This window comes from Jaculus jaculus, chromosome 6 (genome assembly GCF_020740685.1).
Source record: "Jaculus jaculus isolate mJacJac1 chromosome 6, mJacJac1.mat.Y.cur, whole genome shotgun sequence".
Taxonomy (NCBI): Eukaryota; Metazoa; Chordata; class Mammalia; order Rodentia; family Dipodidae; genus Jaculus; species Jaculus jaculus.
The window spans coordinates 32,203,972-32,226,178 of NC_059107.1; the positions used below are offsets into that span (position 1 = coordinate 32,203,972).

At 47.6% G+C, this 22,207-nt stretch overlaps 1 protein-coding gene across 8 annotated transcripts in view; it reads left to right on the forward strand.

Annotated features, from left to right (window-relative positions):
- Positions 1 to 5,007: 5,007 nt before the first annotated feature.
- Positions 5,008 to 22,207, forward strand: part of Nsd1 (nuclear receptor binding SET domain protein 1) — a 135,655-nt gene continuing 118,455 nt past the window's right edge. The window contains exons 1-3 of one of the 8 annotated variants that reach the window (XM_045152085.1): positions 5,012 to 5,066; positions 8,870 to 8,983; positions 9,724 to 9,813. In XM_045152085.1, coding sequence (XP_045008020.1) covers positions 8,954 to 8,983; positions 9,724 to 9,813 — 120 coding nt within the window. In that variant the 5' untranslated portion in view covers positions 5,012 to 5,066; positions 8,870 to 8,953. The other 7 variants (XM_045152084.1, XM_045152083.1, XM_045152082.1 and 4 more) reach the window with 7 other exon arrangements.

Here is a 22,207-nt window from a genome sequence, read left to right on the forward strand (position 1 = left end):
ATAGTGTCCATTATCTGCATTTGGGATGAATTACCAAGGCCTCCTTGCCTCCCCCACCACTAGCTGTCAAGTCAAAAAGCTGATAAGCAAATGCTCTTCCTGTCCAGCAAGAACAAAGAGCTGGAATTGGGAATTGGGGTTGCAAGTTTGGCTCTGGGCAAATTGTTTCATGTCTGAAAGGTGTGAATAATAACAGTGTCCATCTCAGAAGATTAAATGAGAGTTTCTTGGAAAGTACCTGGCTCAGAACATAAGCCACAACTGCTTGTAGAATTGGACAATAAAGTAACCTCCCAGAAGCAGGGTCTTTGCTGCGCTTGTATTATTAGGGGGAGGAACCAATTTCTTTTAGAAATTGGTAGACTTTTTTTTTTTTTTTTTTAGGGTCTACCTCCCTAGCTCTTGCTGGCCTGGAATTCACTAGGTAGTCTCAGGCTGGTCTCATTCTCACAGTGATCCTCCTACCTCAGAATCCTGAGTGCTGGGATTAAAGGTATGTGCCACCACCACGTCTGTGCTTTTTTATTCTTTTTTTTTTTTTTTTCTCCCCAGAGATAGGGGCTCCCTCTAGCCCAGACTCACCTTGAATTAGTCTCAGGTTGTCCTCAAACTCACAGCAATCCTCCTACCTCAGCCTCCGGTGTGTTGGCATTAAAGGCATGGGCCACCATGTTTGGCAATCCTGCTTTTAAAAAATATTTTGCTAGTCGGGTGGGGTGGTGCACACCTTTAGTCACAGCACTTGGGAGGCAGAGGGAGGTGGATCACTTTGAGTGAGAGGCCACTTAGAGACTACATAGTGCATTATTCCAGGTCAGCCTGGGCTAGAGTGTAGAATGAGACCCTGCCTGGTGTGTGTGTGTGTGTGTGTGTGTGTGTGTGTGTGTGTGTACATATATAATTTTATTTATTTATTTGAGAGAGAGGAAGAGGCAGAGAGAAAAGTCATGTCAGGGCCTCCAATCAGTGCACAGGAACTCCAGATGCATGTCCCAACTTGTACATCTGGCTTACGTGGGTCCTGGGGAATTGAACCTAGGTCCTTAGGCTTTGCGGGCAAGCCTTTAACTGCCAGGCCATCTCTCCAGCCCCTTATTTTCATTTCATTTATTTATTTATTTGAGGGGGAGAAAGAGGCACATAGCACAGGTGTGGTGGCACACACCTAGCACTCAAGAGGCAGAGGGAGGAAGATGCTGTGAGACTGCATAGTGAAGGCCAGCTCAGCCTGGGCTGGAGTGAGATCTTACCTCCAAAAGAAAAGGTTTTTTGGGCTGGAGAGATGGCGTAGCGGTTAAGCGCTTGCCTGTGAAGCCTAAGGACCCCGGTTCGAGGCTCGATTCCCCAGGTCCCACGTTAGCCAGATGCACAGGGGGTGCACGCGTCTGGAGTTCATTTGCAGTGGCTGGAGGCCCTGGCGCGCCCATCCTCTCTTTCTCTTTCTTTCTCTGTCTGTCACTCTCAAATAAATAAACAAAAAGTAACAAAAAATTTTTTTTAAGTTTTTTTTTTTCATTTATTTGCACATGTATGTGTACATGTATAGGCATGCCAGGGGTTCTTGCCCCTTCAAACAAACTCCAGAGGCATGTGTCACTTTGGGTCTGGCTTTATCTGGGTGCTAGGGAATTAAGCTAGAGCTGTCAGGTTTTTCAAGCAAGTACTTTTAACCTCTGAGTCATCTCCCTAGCCTTTCTGCCTTCTTTTTCAGCACTCAGCTCTCTATTATTTGTCTGCCTTCCCCACAAGGTTCTGTGAGGAAGCTCAAGTATTTGCTGAATTAATAAATGAACAGTTCCAAGACAAAAAGATATTACTGGTCCAAGAATTCCAACAAGTAGCTCTCATCAGGGCAGGAATCATAGTAACTGTGGTTTGCAAATAAGGAACTGAGGCTAATGCCTGGCATTCAGATGCCTGAGAGTCTGCAGAGTGTGCAGCTCTGAGGAAGGGATGGGAGGCTCATCTCACCTCTGATAGTCATGGTTCTAAGACCCTTCCTGAAGGTCTTGACTTCTAGTCCTTAATTCTTCACAGGCTAGTGAAGGAAGATAGGTGTCAGATACTCAGCACTGTCCAATGCATAACAGAGAAACAACAAGCATTTCTTTCTTTCTTTTTTTTTTTTTTAAAGGATCAAGTTATTTTTTTAATTTTTTAATTTTTTTATTTATTTATCTGAGAGCGACAGACACAGAGAGAAAGACAGGTAGAGGGAGAGAGAGAGAATGGGCGCGCCAGGGCTTCCAGCCTCTGCAAACAACCTCCAGATGCGTGCGCCCCCTTGTGCATCTGGCTAACGTGGGACCTGGGGAACCGAGCCTTGAACCGGGGTCCTTAGGCTTCACAGGCAAGCGCTTAACCGCTAAGCCATCTCTCCAGCCCTTGGTTTTTTTTTTTGAGGTAGGGTTTCACTCTAGCCCAGGATGACCTGGAATTTACTATGTAGTCTCAGGGTGGCCTTGAACTCACAGCGATCCTCCTACCTCTGCCTCCCAAGTGCTGGGATTAAAGGCGTGTGCCACCACACCTGGCTTATTCCTTTTTTTTAATAGGTAAGATTCATTTATATTATTATAGTCATTTTGATTTTGCAAGGTAGGGTCTCTAGCCCAGGCTGACCTGGAATTTACTAAGTAGTCTCAGGGTGGCCTTGAACTCACAGCGATCCTCCTGCCTCTGCCTCCCAGGAGCTAGGATTAAAGGTGTGTGCCACCGTCCCCAGCTTATATTTATAGAGAGAGAATGGACACACCAGGGCCTCTGGCCACTACAAAGGAACTCTAGATGCATGTACAACCATGTGCATGTGGGTTCTACGAAATCAATGCTGGGTCCTTAGGCTTCGCAGGCAAGGGCCTTCACTGATAAACCATCTCTCCAACTCAGCATTTCTTCTTATCTTTCTCAATGGGAAGCACAGGCCCAGAATAGGCCTCTAACTTGGGATGACCAGTCAGAAAAATGCTGGGTCTATACCCCAAAGGCTTCCCACATCAGGATTCATGTTTTTTATTTTTTATCTATTTATTTATTTTATTATTATTATTTTGTTTGTTTGGTTTTTTGAGGTAGGTTTCACTGTAGTCCAGGCTGACCTGGAATTCACTATGTAGTCTCAGGGTGGCTTTGAACTAATGGTGATCCTCCTACCTCTGCCTCCTGAGTGATGAGATTAAAGGCATGTGCCACCATGCCCAGCTCAGGATTCATGTTGTTTTTTTTTTTTTTAATATTTTTTGTTCATTTTTATTTATTTATTTGAGAAAGTGAGAAAGAGGCAGATAGACACAGAGAGAGAGAAAATGGGCGCCACCAGGGCCTCCAGCCACTGCAAATGAACTCTAGATGCATGCACCCCCTTTGTGCATGTGGCCAATGTGGGTCCTGGGGAATCGAGCCTCAAGCTGGGGTCCTTAGGCTTCACAGGCAAGTGCTTAACCACTAAGCCATCTCTCCAGCCCAGGATTCATGGTTTTTGTGACAGCACAACTTTCATGAAATGCTTGGCCAGGGCATGTTGGATTAAGGTTGTGGTTGAAGACTGTAGCCATGTTTTCTTGAAGAGTCAGGCAGGACCCTGAAGTGTTACCCAAGGAAGAGTGAGACTTTTCCTGGGGTGAGACTTCTCCCCTTGATTTTGTCAGTAACTAGGTCTTGCTCATTTGAGAATCTTCATTTGGCCTCCACTCCTCTCTGAGGGGCCAGAATAGGAGAGGGGTTCCTGCAGGGCAATAATTGTACATAGGTCAGCCAACTCCTCCTCACACCTTAGCATCTATATTTAACTGTTTTATTTTTTTAATTTTTATTTTTGTTTTTTTGAGGTAGGGTCTTACTCTAGCACAGGCTGATTTGGAATTCACTCTGTATTCTCAGGGTGGCCTTGAACTCATGGGGATCCTCCTACCTCTGCCTCCCAGCAAGTGCTGGGATTAAAGGCGTGTGCCACCACGCTCTGCTATATTTAACTGTTATTATTATTATTATTGTTTTCTGAGGTAACTGGTTGCCTGCCACAAGATCTTAACTTTGCTTCCTTAGGTATCCCCAGTACACTGCCTAAAATGCAGGAAATGATTGCTAATGGAACTAATAAATTACATTCCAGAAGTTATCCAGGGCTCAGTCTGTAATTAAGTGTAAATGTAGTATTGTTAGCATTTTCATAGGATCCTCACAAGCAGTCCTGGGCCTTGGAAGCCACACGTGAGGAAACTGAGGCTGGGGGCCGAAAAAGAGACTTGTTCAAGGCTATTCAGGGACAGCTCCAAGGCCTTCAAGATGCCTAGGCACTGAGTGATTGACAGAGGGGGCAATTGCCAGTCAGAAATTATTGGCCCAAATTATGAGGTGTGAAGAAGGAACCAATTAGAGCTTCCACACTGAATTTCCTGACGGGGTTAGCAGGACCCCTTAGGAGTAAAGGACTGATCCCTGTGGGACAAGGCCCTGCCTGAGTTTGTCGACCCAGCTCCTCTCCCGGCTGGGTTGGAGCTCAGAGAAAATGGCCAGTCAACTTTGCACCGGAGAATCCAGAGTACCTCGCTCTCCCATAGGAGGAGCCCCTCAGGCCACACAGCCTTCCGAATCCTGCCGGTTGCAGTACTTGCTCAAGTTGTGATAAGGGCTGTGAGCCTCCAGGAATGGATTGTGGGTCTTGAACTGCAAACATCCTGAACGGCTCGCTCGCGGGGGCCAGCCGCCGAGCGAAGGCCGTGGCAGGATGGCATTCAGCTAAGCCCAGCACTGATACCTCGGAGGGGAAAGTGAAAAAGTGGCCTTTCTCCCTCGTGGGGTCTCATCACCAGAGGGTCCCAGGAGTAAACACTCTACTCGGGGGCAATAACTATGCACATTTTACTAAGCCCCTGGAGGAATGATGGTCACGTGGCCCCCGAGGGCGGCGCCCTCAGCTTTGAAATGAACTCCAAAAGCCTAATCACTGAAGGCTTTCTGGAGGAGGCGGAATTTTTTTTTTTTTTTTTTTTTTATGGCGGTCCATTGTGGTTTTCTGTCCACGACAAGGATGAGTTTAGCGCACTAGGGATCGAGTCGCTCCTGAGGTGAGCTTCTTACTGGGGAGCAAGCCCCTGAAAGCGATGGAGTCCGGGCTGGGGAGGAGGAAGGGTCAAGATCCAGGTTGCGGGGGTGGGGTGGGGATGGAGTTGCGGGAACAGGGCTCGGCTTGGCTTCGCGATCTGCCCTTCTACAGTGTGTTTCTCCAACATGGACGCGCCATTGCTGCGCTAGGTCAGCGCTGCAGGCCCGGGTGCAGGCCGCGAGGCCCCCAGCTCTTGAGCCACACCAGCGTCCCTTGATCGAGAGCGATCCCCGCCCGCGCAGGCCGGCCGGGTCGGCCAGGCTTGCTCGCCCTCGCCGGTGCATACAGATCGGCGGGGGAGTGTGTGTGTGTTGGGGGTGGTGGTGGTGGGGATCCCGATGCCTGGGACCTCGGTGCGCGCTCGCTCGCTCGCTTGCGAGATTCCATCTGCCCGGTGCGCAGAGCTGCAGCGTCCGCGGTGCGAAGCGCTGCCCCTCCCGGCCCCGAGCGCAACGCAACGCACCGACACACGCCCGTTCTCCCCCCCCCCCACCTCCACCAGCCCTGCACCGCAACCTGGGGTCCCCCCTCGTGCCAGGCCCAGACCCGGGCACTGCACGCGGGAGGCGGTGCAGGGATTAGTGTTCCCCTCCCCCTCCAGAGCTCTCCTCGCCCCGCCCGAGGACCCTTGGGCCCCAAGGGTGTCCAGGAAGCCTTGTGTCGCCGGTGCACCCGGGGGATGTAGGGGGGGGGGCTTAGGAAACTCGTCCTTTTTTGGGGGGAGGGCGGGGTAGGGTGGGGTGGGAGAGTGTGTTTGGAGGGGAAGGCCGCACGGCTACTGGCCGAGGTATGGGCGCGCTGCTGTCAGGCTGGTCACCCGGCCGGGGTGCGGGGCGTTGAGGCTCAGCGCTAGGGTCGCACGGCCTCGTCCCTACGGCCCCGAGCCGGTAACCCGACCCGGCTCCCCGGAGCCGCTCACCCCGTACGGCCGGGCAGAGAGGGGGAGGGAAAGCGACGGGAGGAGGGGGTGGTGGGTGAGGGGCAGTGGGGGGAACCGCAGGGCCGTGTGTCCCCCCGCATCGCCCGGCCCCAGTGCCTCGCCGGGAGGGCCGGCTGCCCAAAGCTCTCGGGAGGAGTCAGCCCCCTCTGCCTGGCGGGCGTCGAGCCTGCGGCCGAAAGGGAGCCCTGGGGCTGCACGGGCTTGGCTCGGGGAGGCAGACCTGAGCTGCTGCCGCCCTGCCTGCCTGCCTGCCTGCCTCCATTTTGTTTCCTGTTCAGCTTTGGTCCGTGGTGGTTGGTTGGTAGTGGTGGTGATGGTGTGGGATTGGGGTGCGGCCAGGCAAAGTGGGGGGGGGTCCACCTGCGGCCACGCCTGCTCGGGGGTCCCGAGGCCTTGAAGATCACCCCCCCACACACACACTCATCCACAACCCAACCCGAATCCATTCCCCCCCCCTCACCCCAGGTGAGCCCTGCGGCACGAAGGGGGTTGCCTTGGCCTCGGGCTGTGCAACGTTGAGGGCAGGTGCCCAGTGGATGGGGAGCCCGGGCTGTAACCTAAGATGGAGGCCGTCACTGACGCGGGCCCGGGGAGCTTATTAGGACAAGGCCTCAGCCAGGCCAGGTACCGCCGGGGTTGGTGGCTGGGCGGGAGGTGGGGTGGGGTGGGTTCCACATGGGTTAAGAGTTTGTGTAGTAAGTGTGCAACTTAGGGGCTGGCGCAGCGCCCCGAGCTAGGTGAAGGGATTGGAATGCCACCCACGACGCCCGAAGGCCCTGACACTCCCCGGGGAGCGCGCGAGGCCCCTGGGGAGCCGCGTCTCAGATCAACCCCCACCCGTCCCCCCTCCACCCCTCCACCCCCCCACGCCCCGACCGGGACAACCCCGGCCAGGCCCGTAGGCCCCGGGCTGCGATCGGGCGTCCAGGGAGGAGGAGAAGGAAAGGGGAGGGAGGGAAAGGGGTGGCCGCGGCAGCTCGACTGATTGGGCAGCGCGCTCGCCAGGCCCGACTTCACCCGCCCTGAACCCCCGAATAGTGAGGCGCGGGAGCGCGCGCGGGGTGGTGGTGCTGGGGAGGGGAGGGGGGGGTTGACGGAGGGGGGTGCGCGCGCACCCCGGGCCTCCCTTCGCACGCGGGCCGGCGCGAGGCGCTCTCGGTCGCACGCGCCGCCGCGGGGGCGCGCGCTGTGGGGGTGTGAGTGAGGAGGAGGAGGAGGAGGAGGAGGAGGAGGTGGCGGCGGCGGCGGCGGCGACGACGACGACGACGACGACGGCGACGGCGGCGGCGACATAGGCCCGGGGCAGGTCGCGTTCGCTGCCTTCTCTCCCGAAGAGAAACGCGGGGGGAGGGGGGTGCAGCGAGCCGCTCCTCTCTGTCCTCCCCCCCCCCCCGGCTCCGCTCGCGCCCCGGTTGTAATGAGGGTCACTCCCTCCCCCCCAGCTGGCCCGGGAGGGGGCGCGGGGCACGGTAACTAGTGCGCAGGGGTGGGCGACGGGCGGGGGAGGGAGAGGAGGGAGGAAGGGAGGGAGAGGCGGCCAGGCCGGGAAGATGGTGGTGGTGGTGGTGGTGGTGGTGGTGGCCGTAAGGTGAGGGACTCGGTGGAGGGTCGCTTGTGCAGCGAGGCTGATGGCCGGTGGCGCCGTGGCCCCGGCCTTCCCCCCTCCCCCTCCTCCATCACTCCCAGCAGGGCTCAGGCCTAACCGATCGGGCGGGCGGACGGCCGCGAACTTCCTCCCCGCGCGGCCCGTGCAGCGCCTGCTGGCCAGCCCGGCCCGTCCACCCGCCCGCGCGCACCCTCGGCCTCTTGCTGTTCCCCCCCCACACCCCCTCATCAGGTAGCCGGCTGGCTGGAGGTGTGTGTGTGTGTGTGTATGTGTGTGTTAGGGGGAGGTGGGCAACGGGGGCGGATGCCCTCTCGCTGCAAACTTTGCTTGCTGCTCCGTGTGGAGGAGCGCGATCAGCATCGCCGAGAGACGCCGGCCGCCGCCGCCGCTTGCGAGCAGGAGGAGCGCGGCGCGGCCCGGCCAGGCGGCGTCGGCAGCGGCAGCAGCAGCAGCAGCAGCCATGTTTGTCAAGCTGTTAGCAGCTGCTGCTGCTGCTGCTGCTGCTGCCCTGACTCTTGTTTTGCCGACCACCCCGTTTTCTCTCCCTGGCCGCGTCCGGGTCTCTAGGCCCCGCACTCGCGGGGATCCCAGCAGGCCCTGCAAAGTCAGGAAGACCGAGCTCAGGGGCACACCCGCCTTGGGCCAACTCATTTGCGGCCTCTTGTGTGTGTGAGTGTGTGTATGTGTGTGCGTGTGCACAGCCACTGCAAAGGCTCCCGGCGGGCGGGCATAGGGTGCAGCGCTATTGTGACCGCTGCGCCCAGCTTGCTGAGGAGGAGGGGTACCTTTTTGTGCAGTTTCCAGAAGCTCCCCCTTCGAACCCTCACCAACCTCCTCCCTTTCTGGAGGTTTAGCCTCCCCCCCCCCCCCACCGGACTCTGGCCATGGGGAGGAAGAGGAGGATTTCTGTTTGGAGATTTGGGAATTTTGACTGGCAACGGGTTTTTTAATTTTAGTCCAGCCCAAGTGTCCGCCAGTCTGCAGTGCAGGGAAAAGGAACAGGCTGTTTCCATGTGGCGGACTTGCCCAGCTCCTCAGGGAAGATGTAGTTTGCCGAGGCTCACCCGAGGCCATTTTTCCCTTGTCAGCCTAGAGAACTTTTTCTGTCCTTGAAAGTGCAGCAGAAAGGCCACTAGGCCTTTAGAACTGGCTTCCATTTTGAAGAGAAGAATCAGATGGTTTATTAACTCAGAATAATTGCTGTGTTTTTGGATTCCAGGTTGATGCCAGCCCAGTATGGATCAGACCTGTGAACTATCTAGAAGAAATTGTCTGCTGTCTTTTTCTAATCCAGTGAATTTAGATGCCCCTGAAGACAACGACAGCCCTTTCGGTAATGGTCAATCCAATTTTTCTGAGCCACTTAATGGGTGTACTATGCAGTTATCGACTGCCAGTGGAACATCCCAAAATGCTTATGGACAAGATTCTCCATCTTGTTACATTCCACTGCGGAGACTACAGGATTTGGCCTCCATGATCAATGTAGAGTATTTAAGTGGGTCTGCTGATGGATCAGAATCCTTTCAAGACCCTGCAAAAAGTGATTCAAGAGCTCAGTCGCCAGTTCCTTGCACTTCCTTGAGTCCTGGTGGGCCAACAGCACTTGCTATGAAACAGGAACCCTCTTGTAATAACTCCCCTGAACTACAGTTAAAAGTAACAAAGACGATCAAGAATGGCTTTCTGCACTTTGAGAATTTTACTTGTGTGGACGATGCAGATGTAGATTCTGAAATGGACCCAGAACAGCCAGTCACAAAGGATGAGAGTATAGAGGAGATCTTTGAGAAAACTCAGACCAATGCCACCTGCAAATATGAGCCTAAATCAGAAAATGGTGTAGAAGTGGCCATGGGAAGTGAACAAGACAGCACACCAGAGAGTAGACATGGTGCAGTCAAACCGCCATTCTTGCCATTAGCTCCTCAAACTGAAACACAGAAAAATAAGCAAAGAAGTGAAGTGGACGGAAGCAATGAAAAACCAGTCCTTCTCCCAGCCCCCCTTTCACTAGGAGATACAAACACTACCGTAGAAGAGCAATTTAACTCAATAAATTTATCTTTTCAGGATGATCCAGACTCCAGTACCAGTACATTAGGAAACATGCTAGAATTACCTGGGACTTCATCGTCATCTACTTCACAGGAATTGCCATTTGTAAGCAGTTTTTGGTACAACTTAAACATATACTTGGATATATATATATATATATATCTGTATATATATACATATGTATATATATATATATGTATGTATATACAGGCCACTTAAAGGGAAACCTGAAATTACTTTTGGTTGCTTATCAGTTCATAACTGAAAGTCAAAGATGAGGTTTTAGAGGGAAATTTTACTTTGATTTTTAAACTTATCTCTGTTGTAGGTTAAATTTTTTTCCTCAAATAATGACTCCATTGAGGACTGGCCAATTGTTAAACTTTTTAGTGCCTTTGAGGTCAGGTTTACATTTTCAAGGTAAAGGTATACATCGGAATAGCTTTTAAGAAAATGAGAAGCTGTGACATACTGGTGTCACTACTGCAGATGAACCAGAATGTGAGTAACTTGGACTCTTCTATCCACATAAGCATGACCTGAGTGGTTTGTGCTGCAGGTGGAACATTTGGGCACAGACAAACTGGCTAAGATGAGGGAGCAAGCTTTCTTTTCTTAGCTGTCAGTCAACATTTAGGGTGATTTGTCTGAACTACTTGGAAAGGTTCAGCATCCTGTGCTTTTGATAAGTTGCTGCTATTAGGATAGGCTCCTTAATCTGGTTTTAAAACTTGAAGTGTGGAGCCCAGCGTGGTGGTGGTGCATGCCTTTAATATTAGCACAGAAGTAGAAGGATCACTAAGTTTGAGGTCAGCCTGCAACTACAGAGTCCCAGGTCACCCTGGGCTAGAGTGAGACTCTACCTCAAAAAAAAAAAAAAAAAATTGAAGTGTGTATGTATATGTGGCTGTGTATGCATGCATGCACATGTGTATAGAAAAAGAGAAATCTCATAAATTTTTCAGTGGTGCTAGGTATACTGTTAGAGGATGGTAGATAGTAAATGTTGTTTTTTTATCAGAACTTTATGCAGAATTGCTTGACTTCTAGGTGACTTATTCTCAGTTAATTTAGCCTCTGGTTCATCACTTCTGAAATTCAATCATTTGATTATTGAAAGATTGCTTTCTGCTTTATTTATTTCATTCTGGTTTTGTTTCTGTTTAAACCCTACTTTGTCAGAGTTACTGGTAATGTCATCAAAGACAATTAGCTTTTTGTTGGGGATTAACAAATGTCTGAAAGTACCGCAAAGATTTCATAAGAAAAAATTATACAGTATGTGATGATTGTTTAGAGTGCATTGAACATTTATTTTACCATACATCCTATTGATCTTTAACCATTGCAAAGAAAAGGAGGAGGGCTGGAGAGATGCTTGGTGGTTAAGCTGCTTGCCTTCAAAGCCTTAAGGACCCAGGTGCCATTTCCCCAGTACTCCTGTAAAGGCAGATGGTGGCCCATGCATCTGGAGTTTGCAGTGGCTAGGGGCCCTAGCATGCCCATTCTCTGTCTGCTTCTCTCTCTTTCTCAAATAAGCCAGTCTGGGCTAGATGAAGACCAACCCTACCTCAAAAAAAAAAAAAAAAATCACAAAAATGAGATGGGTGAATTGTTTTTATGCTGATTTATATCTTAGATATACTTTAATACTCTAGTATCTTTTTTCTTTCTTTTTTTTTTTTTTGTGTGAGGTAGGGTCTTGCTCTAGCCAGTGCTGACCTAGAATTTGCTTTGTAGTATTAGGTTGGCTTCCTAATACTACAAAGTGAACTGACAGTGATCCTCCTATCAGGCTCCCAAATACTGGGATTAAAGTCAGGTGCCACTATTAAAGGTGTGTACCACCATACCCAGCTCTAGTATCTTTATTAGAACTTTGCAGAATTTTTGACGTAGGTAGGTAATCAGTTGACTCAATTTTATCATTTGTAAAATTCAATAGTACTTGACTTTTTTTATTTTGTTTGTTTTTGTTTTTGTTTTTAGTGGTATCTCACTTTAGCTCAGGCTGACCTGGATTTCACTGTGTAGACTCAGGGTGGCCTCAAACTCACAGCAATCCTCCTACCTCTGCCTTCCCAGTGCTGGGATTAAAGGCATGTGCCACCATGCCTGGCCAAAAGTACTCAACTTCTGAAAGCTTGCTTTCAGTTTTATATATTTCATTCTGATTTTGATGGCAGTTAGAGGTTAAAAAAAATACTGTAGTGGTTATCTTGTTTATTTTGGTCCTATTATATATAAAGGTAGACAGGCTATTTTGGAAACCTACAAGAAGATCAAGCCTATATTTTTCCTGGGTTCATGCTGAAATATGTATGGTTTTGTCCCTTCATTTTTATTTATTTATTTATTTATTTATTTTTTGCTCTAGCCCAGGCTGACCTGGAATTCATTATGTAGTCTCAGGGTGGCATTGAACTCACAACGATTCTCTGCCTCCCAAGTACTGGGATTAAGAGTGTATATACCACCAGACTTGGCCCCATTTTATTTATTTATTTAAATATGTTATTTATTGAGCTGGGTGTGGTGGTGCATGCCTTTAATTCCAGCAATCTGGGAGACAGAGGTAGGAGGAGACAGAGGTAGGAGGATCGTCATGAGCTGAAGACTACATAGTGAATTCCAGGTCAGCCTGAGCTAGAGTGAGATGCTATCACAAGCCCCCCCCCCAAAAAAAAAAACTTATTGGGCATGCCAGGGTTTCCTAGCTACTGCAAACAAACTTCAGATGCATGTGCAACTTATCCATTACATGGGTACTGGGGAATCAAATCTGGGTCCTTAGGCTTTGCATGCAAGTGTATTAACTGCTAAGCCATCTCACCAGACCTATTTTATTTTATTTTGGTCTTTTGAGGTAGGGTCTCGATCTAGCTCAGGGTGAATTGGAATTCACTATGTAGACTCAGGGTGGCCTCAAATTCATGGTGATCCTCCCTACCTCTGCCTCCCAAGTGCTGGGATTAAAGGCGTGCGCCACCGATTCTGGCTAAATTTTTTTTATAAATGTATTTATTTATTTGGCAGAGAAAGAGAAAGAAAGAGGCAGATAGAAAGAAAGAATAAAAGCCGGGCGTGGTGGCACATGCCTTTAATCCCAGCACTCTAGAGGCAGAGATAGGAGGATCACCATGAATTCAAGGCCACCCTGAATCTACATAGTGAATTACAGGTCAGCCTGGGTAGAGTGAGATCCTACCTTGAAACCCCCCCACAAAAAAAAAAGAATGGGCGCTGTGCCACTGTAAACCCCGGACGCAGGCATCACCTTGTGCGTCTGGCTTACGTGGGTCCTGAGGAATTGAACTGTGGTCCTTAGGCTTCACAGGCAAATGCCTTAACCACTAAGCCATTTCCCCAGCCCTTACTTATTTTTAAAATATTTTTATTTTTATTTATTTGAGAAAGAAAGAGGAAGTTAGAGGGAGAGGAAGAGAGAGAGAATGGGCATTGCAAATGAACTCCAAATGCATGCACCACCTTGTGCATCTAGCTTTTGTGGGCCCGTTGGCTTTGCAGGCAAGTGCCTTAACTGCTAAGCCATCTATCCAGCCCTATTTTATTTATTTATTTATTTATTTATTTTTTGGTTTTTTGAGGTAGGGCCTCACTGTAGCTCAGTCTGACCTGGAATTAACTATATAATCTCAGAGTGCTGGGATTAAAGATGTACACCACCATGCTGGACTTATTTTATTTTATTTTTTATTTATTTATTTTTTTTAAAATATATATTTATTTGAGAGCGACAGACACAGAGAGAAAGACAGATAGAGGGGAGAGAGAGAGAATGGGCGCGCCAGGGCTTCCAGCCTCTGCAAACGAACTCCAGACGCGTGCGCCCCCTTGTGCATCTGGCTAACGTAGGACCTGGGGAACTGAGCCTCGAACCGGGGTCCTTAGGCTTCACAGGCAAGCGCTTAACCGCTAAGCCATCTCTCCAGCCTACTTATTTTATTTTTAAAATATTTTTACTTATTTATTTATTAGAGAGAGAGAGAAAATGGGCATGCCAGGGCCTCTAGCTACTACAAATGACGTCTAGATGCATACCCCACCTTGGGCATCTGGCTCTCATGGGACCTGGAGAATCGAACCTGGATAACTGCCAAGCCATCTCTCCAGCCCTTGTATTTATTTATTTATTTGATAGAAAAAGAGGGAGAATGGGCATGCCAGAGCCTCCAGTTATTGCAAACGAACTCCAGACACGTGTGCCCCCTTGTGCATCTGGCTAACGTGGGTTCTGGGGAATCGAACCTGAGTCCTTTGGCTTTGCAGGCAAACGCCTTAACCGCTAAGCCATCCAGCCCCTTATTATTTTTTTTTTCTTTTTGATGTAGGGTGTCACTAGCTCCGGCTGATCTGGAACTCTGTAGTTCCAGGGTGGCCTCAAACACAGCAATCCTCTTACCTCTACTTCCACCAAGTGCTGTGATTAAAGTTGTGGGCCACCACTTCTAGCATTATTTTTTTCTATTCTAAAAATTAATTGTGTGCATACATGTATATGTGTACCAGGGTGTCTTAGTGCTCTCTGCAAATGAATACCAGATTCTTGTGTCACTTTTTTGCATATGGCTTATGTTTTTGTGGGTGTTGGGAATTGAACCTAGGCTACAAGCTTTGCCAGCTAGTACCTTTAACCATTAAGCCATTCCCTAGCCCAAATGTGTAGTCAGGCTGGTCTCCAACTCCTCATCCTGCCTTTACCTCTTCAGCAATTTCCTACAGATGTGTGCCACCACAACTGGCTTGTTTGCTTCTTTTCAGGCAGGATCTCAGGCTAGTCCTGGAACTCTGTAGCCCCAGGCTGGCCTCAAACTCCCCGTAATCCTCCTACCTCAGTCTCCCCAGTGCTGGGATTAAGGGCATGCACTACCATGTCCAGCTTGACCTGTATTTTTTTTTTCGAGGTAGGGTCTCACTCTAGCCTAGTCTGACCTGGAATTCACTATGTAGTCTCAGGCTGGCCTTGAATTCACCGCAATCCTCCTGCCTCTGGTTTTTCAAGGTTGGTTCTCAATCTAGCTCAAGCTGACGTGGAATTTATTCTGTAATTCCAGGCTGGCCTTAAACTCACATTGATCTTCCTACCTCTGCCTCCCAAGTGTTGGGATTAAAGGCATGTGCCCCACGCTCTTAATAATTAAAAAAACCCATTTATTATTTATTTATTTGTTGGGGTTGGGGGAGAAAGAAGAGAAGCCAGGGCTTCTAATCACTGCAATTGAACTCTAGACACATGTGCCACCTTGTGCACCTGGGTTTCTGTGGGTGCTGGGGAACCAAACCTGGGACCTTACTTAGGCTTTGTAGGCAGGCACCTAAACGGCTGAGCCATCTTTCCAGCCCCATATTCAGTATTCTTTAATGTGTGTGTATGTGTGTGTATGTTTGAGAAAGGGGCAGAGAGAGAAAGAGCACATCACTCCACCCACTGCAAACAAATGCCAGATACATGTACCTCCTTGTGCATCTGGATTACGTGGGTCCTGGAGAATGGAACCAGGATCCTTTGGCTTTGCAAGCAAAGGCCTTAACCGCTAAGCCATGTATCCAGCCCCAGTTTGTTGTTGTTTTGTTTTTTTTTCGATTTTTTGAGGTAGGGTCTTGCTCTAGCACATGGTGACATAAGGTTGCACATGTGCCCAAGATGGTGCAGGCATCTGAGGTTCGATTATAGTGGCTGGGGCCCTGGTGTACCAATTACTCCCCACTTCACTCTCATTCTTCCTCTCACATTAAGAAAAAGGCCAGTTTGTTAGGCTTGCCTCAAAAATAAAAAAAATAATAAAAATAAAAAGACAGCCTGGTGTGGTGGCTCATTCTTTTAATCTCAGCCCTTCGGAGGAGGAGGTAGGAGAATTCTTGTGAGTTTGAGGCCAGCCTGGGACTATAGAATGAGTTGCAGATCAACCTGGCTTTGAGTAAGATCCTATCTTGAAAAAAAAACAACAAAATAAATAAAATTAAAAGAAAACCAACCAACTGCCAGGCATGGTGGTGTACACCTTTAATCCCAGCACTCAGTAGGCTATGAGGAAGGTCAGTGAGTTCGAGTCCAGCCTGAGACTACATAATGAATTCCAGGTCAGCCTGTGCTACAGTGAGACCTCAAAAACAAAACAAAACAAACAAAAACATCACCAAAAATATATATAGGTCAATTTCATGGCACTTGTGGCCATTTGGGATGAGTGTTGAATGCAGAATTAACTGAGTACTTACTTACTGGCTTTAGTGACTTCTGAGATTATGTGACTTGTTTACTTGGGTGGGGAATGACTCCTGATTTTTTTTTTTTCCGAGGTAGGGTCTCAGCTCAGGCTGACCTGGAATTCACTATGTAGTCTCAGGGTGGCCTCGAACTCTCCTGCCTTTGCCTCCTGTATTAAAGTATTTAAGGTGTGTGTCACCATGCCCAGGTGACTCCTGATTTTCTATGTAGGTAGATTTACAGCACTTGATTTTCCTATTCCTCATATTGCTTGCTTAGTACTGGTACAGTCAAATAATGAGTCCCAGAGATCCAGATCCAGGCCTTTGGTATTAATGTGATAGGAAGTAGGAGCTTGTGAATGATGTTTGGAAAGAAGTATGAGATTCATGTTGGAAGACTGGCTGGTGGAGACAGCAGACACTTGAAATAACAATTTTGAACTCAACTTGATCAAAGTCAGTACAAGAAAAAAAGGATTAGAGAGATGTCCTAAGGACCCATGTTTGACTCTCCAGATCCCACTAAGTCAGAAGCACAAAGGTGTGGCACGTGCAAGATTGCACATGCCCACTAGGTGGTGCAAGCATCTGGAGTTCAATTTAGTGGCTAAGGCCCCTGCGCATTCAATTCCTTCTGTCTCTAAAATAAATTGAAAAGAAAGATACTTTTTTTTTTTTTTCCTTTTTGGTAGGCCAAGCTGTTCTCAAACTGACTGTAGTTGAGAAGGGCCTTGAACGCTTGATCTCTCCTGCCTCTATCTCCCAAGTGCTGGTATTGGGCATGCAACACAATGCCTGGCCTCACTTAGGTATTGTTAAAAGAATTTGTACTATGGTATTCATTGAGTTTGGGGATCCTCAAAGTTATGCCTGCTCTAGGGTGATGTGATATAATGTATTATGATCTTTTAAGTTCTGTGCTGTGGATGTTTTTAATGGTTATGGGGCTATGGCCTCCAGCCACTGCAAACGAACTCTAGACGAAAGCGCCCTCTTGTCTATCTGGCTTATGTGGGTCCTGGGGAATCAAAACTGGATCCTTTGGCTTTGCAGGTAAGCGCCTTAACCACTAAGTCATCTCTCCAGCCTTTTTTTTTTTTTTTTTTGAAGGGAAGGTAGAAGCAGGTAGAAGAGAATGGGCATGCCAGATCTTCCAGCCACTGCAAATGAGCCTCACACTCATGTGCCACTCTGTGCATCTGGTTTTACATGGTACTGGGGAATTGAACTCCAGTTGTTAGGCTTTATCTGAGACAACTCTCCACCTCTCCAACTCTCTATTGTCATTTTGAGACAAGCCCAGGCTGGCTGTGGCAGCACTATGAAGCCTAGGCAGGGCTTGAACTCCTGAATGACCTGCTTTAGTTTCCCAGTAGCTGAGATTAGAGGTGTGCACTATGTACTTCCAGTGGTTTTTTTTTTTTTGTTGTTGTTTGTTTGTTTGTTTTTCAAGGTAGGGTCTCCCTGTAGTGCAGGCTTACCTGGAATTTACTATGTAGTCTCAGGGTAGCCTTGAACTCACAGTGATCTTCCTATGTTGGCCTCCCAAGTGCTGGGATTAAAGGGTTTTTTGTTTTTTTTTTAAGTTAGCATTTTTTTCTCAATTTGTATTAACAGTTTCCATGATTATAAAAATCACCCCATGGGATTGAGATGGGGAGGTACTATGATGGAGAATGGAATTTCAAAGGGGAAAGTGTCAGGGGAGAGGGAGGAAATTACCATGGGATTTTTTTTTTTTTTTTTTGAGAAAAAAAAGATTTATTTTGGCTTACAGATTCGAGGAGAAGCTCCATGATGGCAGGGAAAACAATGGCTTGAGCAGAGGGTGGACATAACCCTGTGGCTAACATAAGGTGGACAATAGCAACAGGAGTGTGTGCCGAACACTGGCAAGGGGACACTGGCTATAACACCCATAAGCCTGCCCCCAACAATACACTGCCTCCAAGAGGCATTAATTCCCAAATCTCCATCAGCTGGGAACCTAGTATTCAGAAAGTCCATGGGGGACACCTGAATCAAACCACCACATTCTGCTCCTTGCCTCCATAAACTGATAACCATTCATGATATAAAATCCAATGTATTCGGTCCAACTTTAAAAGTCCCCATATCTTTTTTTTTAATTAAAAATTTTTATTAACATTTTCCATGATTATAAAATATATCAACCATGGGATTTTTTTTATAATCATGGAAAATGTTAATAAAAATTTAAAAATTAAAAAAAATTTACCCCATGGTAATACCCTCCCTCCCCCACTTTCCCCTTTGAAATTCCATTCTCCATCATATCACCTCCCCATCTCAATCAGTCTCTCTTTTATTTTGATGTCATGATCTTTTCCTCCTCTTACGATGGCCTTGTGTAGGTAGTTTCAGGCACTATGAGGTCATGGATATCCAGGCCATTTTATGTCTGGAGGAGACATGTTGTAAGGAGTCCTACCTTTCCTTTGGCTACTTACATTCTTTCCGCCACCTATTCTGCATTAGACCCTGAGTCTTGGAAGGTGTGATTGAGGTGTTACTCAGTACTCCAGTCACTTCTTTCCAGCACTATGATACCTTCTGAGTTGTCCCAAGGTCACTGCCATCTGAAAAGAGAAGATTCTCTACCCAAAGTGAGAGTAGCATTAATTATAAGGGTTTGAATATCAAGAGAAATCCTTACTGGGCAGTTTAATAAGCATACTATGTACATTTATCCAGACATCAGCAGATATTATAGCCCTAGGGCTCATGACTACCCCTGTTTTAAGTTTTCAGTATCAGGGATGTATTTGTTTTTAAGTGTAGAGAGGGAGAGAGACAGACACACAGAATTGCCAGGGCTTCAGCCACTGCAACCAAACTCCAGACGCTTTTGCCACCTAGTGGCCATGTGCAACCTTGCACTTGCCTCAGTTCTGTGCATCTGGCTAACATGGGATCTATACAGTCTAACCTAGGTCCTTAGGCTTCGCAGGTAAGCGCCTCAACTGCTAAGGCATCTCTCTAGCCCTAGTGTTCTTTTATAAGTTAATTTACTTTTTTTTTTTTAATTTTTATTTATTTATTTGAGAGCGACAGACACAGAGAGAAAGACACATAGAGGGAGAGAGAGAATGGGCGCGCCAGGCCTCTGCAAACGAACTCCAGACACGTGCGCCCCCTTGTGCATCTGGCTAACGTGGGACCTGGGGAGCCAAGCCTCGAACCGGGGTCCTTAGGCTTCACAGGCAAGCGCTTAACCGCTAAGCCATCTCTCCAGCCCCCAATTTACTTTTTATTAACACCTTCCATGATTGTAAACAATATCCCATGGTAATGCCTCCCCCCCACTTTCCCCTTTGAAACTCCATTCTCCATCATATCCCTTCCCCCCTCAATCAGTCTCTCTTTTATTTTGACGTCATGATCTTTTACCTCTTATTATGATGGTCTTGTGTATTTAGTGTCAGGCCCTGTGGGGTCATGGATATCCAGACCATTGTGTGTCTGGAGGACCATGTTGTAAGGAGTCCTGCCCTTCCTTTGGCTCTACCATTCTTTCCACCACCTCTTCTGCAATGGAGCCTGAGCCTTGGAAGGTGTGATAGAGATATTTCAGTGCTGTGCACTCCACTGTCACTTCTGCTCAGCAACATGGTGCCTTCTGAGTCATCCTAAGGTCACTGCCATCTGAAAAGAGAAGGTTCTCTACCAAAAGTGAGAGTAGCATTAATATATGGGTATGAACATTAAGAGAAGTGCTTACTGGGCAGTTTGGTGAGCATAGTATATACATTTAGCCAGACAGTAGCAGACATTACACCCTTAGGGGTCATGACTACCCCTGTTGTAGATTTTTAGTATCAGGGATGGTTTCCTTCACATGGAGCCACCAGTCAAATTAGAGGGCAGTTGTTTTCCCTCATAACATACGTGCCACTATTGCACCTGTTGGCTCATTTGGCCTGGCTGACAAAACATAAGGTTTGCAGTGTCCACTGTTGAATATCTTCACTGGTGATTTTTCTCTCTCCCATTGAACTGCATGCAGAATGACATGCTGTAGCATTAAACCTGCATTGTAAGGGACATATACTAACTGAATGAAAAAAATGGTGTTAGATTCTATGTATACTGTAGTTCAGTCTGATATTGAACCCAAAGCAATAATGGTCCACTGTGTGCTGAGTTTATAGGCATGAACTAAGGTGCCCAGCTTTGAATGGTGCTATTGAAAAGTGTAAGTTGTACCAGGCATAGTGGCACATGCCTGTAATCCTGGCACTTGGGAGGCTGAGGTAGGAGGATCCCCATGAGTTTGAGGCTACCCTGAGACTACATAGTGAATTCGAGGTCAGCCTGGGCTAGAGCAAGAACCTACCTCGAAAAACCAAGAAAAAAAAGTATAATTTGAGAGAGGGAGTTAACTTTAGGTATAAAGATGATGAGAGGATTGAGCACTCTTCTAACAGATGGTAAATGGCCTTATTTGAACAAATATGGAGTATATCCATTTAGAAGGATACCCTTGTACATTCCTCATATTTTTCATTTATTTATTGATTTATTTACTCATTCATTCTGAGGTAAGGTCTCACTCTAACCCAGGCTAAACTGGAACTCACTCTGTAATTGTAGGCTGACCTCAAATTCACAGTGATCCTCCTACCTCTGCCTCGCTATTGCTGGGATTAAAGGCGTGCATCACCATGCCTGGCTGTTTGTTTATTTTTATTTTGGTGGTTTTGAGAATTGGACCCAGAGCATCATACATGCACCACAAAAACATCCTTGACCCCATTCTCTTTTTCCTGCCCATGTTAGGATTTTACTGTATGAGGCTGGCCTAGAACTGAGTTTTTTCTTGCCTTTAGCTCCTAAAAATTAAAAGGCTTGTGTCATGGTGCTCACTGTTAATATTTTTGCTGTTTTGTTTTTTTTTTTCCACAGTAGGGTCTCACAGTGATCCTGTTACCTGTGTCTCCCCAGTGCTGGGATTAAAGGTGTGCACCACCATGCCTAGCTTTGAAAAACTTATTAATTGGGGAAACTGGCTCATGCCTGTAATACCAGGATCTAGACTGAGGTAGGAGGATTGTTGAAAGTAAAAAGTCAGTTTGGGCTGTGGTGTGAGACTTTGTCTATTTTTTTTTCTTCAAGGTAAGTTCTCACTCTAACCCAGGTTGACCTGAAACTCACTAGGTAGTCTCTGACTGGTCCTGAACTCATATCAATCCTCCTAGGATTAAAGACATGTGCCACCATGTCCAGCTCCTGTGTCTTAAAGAAAAAAAAAGGGGGGGGGGTGCTAGAGAGATGTTTAGCGGTCAAGGTGCTTGTCTGCAAAGTGAAAGGACTCTGATTCAATTCCTCTGGACCAACATAAACCAGATGCACAAGGTGGTGCATGTGTCTGGAGTTCGTTTGCAGTGGCTAAAGGTCCTGTTATACCCATTCTCTTTCTCTCAAATAAAGTTAAAAGAAAAGAAAAAAATGAACATAAAGTAGATAATGTTGGCACATACCTATAATCCTACCACTGGGGAGGCTAGGGTAGGAGAGTCACAAGGCTCTGTTTCAAAAGATAAATAATAGCCGGGCTTGGTGGTGCATGCCTTTAATCCCAGCACTGAGGAGGCAGAGGTAGGAGGATCCTCTGAGTTCACTTTGCGGCTACCCTGAGGCTACCTGGAAAAACAAAAACAAAAACAAAAACAAAAACAAAAACAAAAACAAAAACAAAAACAAAAAAAAGCCAGGCATGGTGGTACACGCCTTTAATCCCAGCATTTGGAAGGCAGAGCTACATAGGAGGATTGCTGTGAGTTTGAGGTCAATTTCGGACTACAAAGTGAGTTTCAGGTCATCCTGTCTAGAGGGAGACCCTACCTAAAAGAAATAAAAATAAGAAACAGACAAACAAAAAAAGATAAAAATTAGGGCTAGGGAGATTGTTCAGTGACACTTCATGGCACTTGCTTGCAGAGTGATCCTGACCTAAGTTCTATTGCCAGACTGACCTGGAATTCACTATGTAACCTCAGGGTGGCCTTGAACTCATGGAGATCCTCCTACCTCAGTCTCCCAAGTGCTGGGATTAAAGTCATGTGCCACCACACCTGGCTGCGGTGGTGGTGGCTACTGCTGCTGCTGCTTCTCTCTCTTTTTAAGTATTATTTTTATTTATTTGAGAGAGAGAGAGGACAGGGAAAGAGGTAGATAGAGATTAGGCACTCAGGGCCTCCAGCCACTGCAAACGAACTCCAGATGCATGTGCCCCTTGTGCATCTGG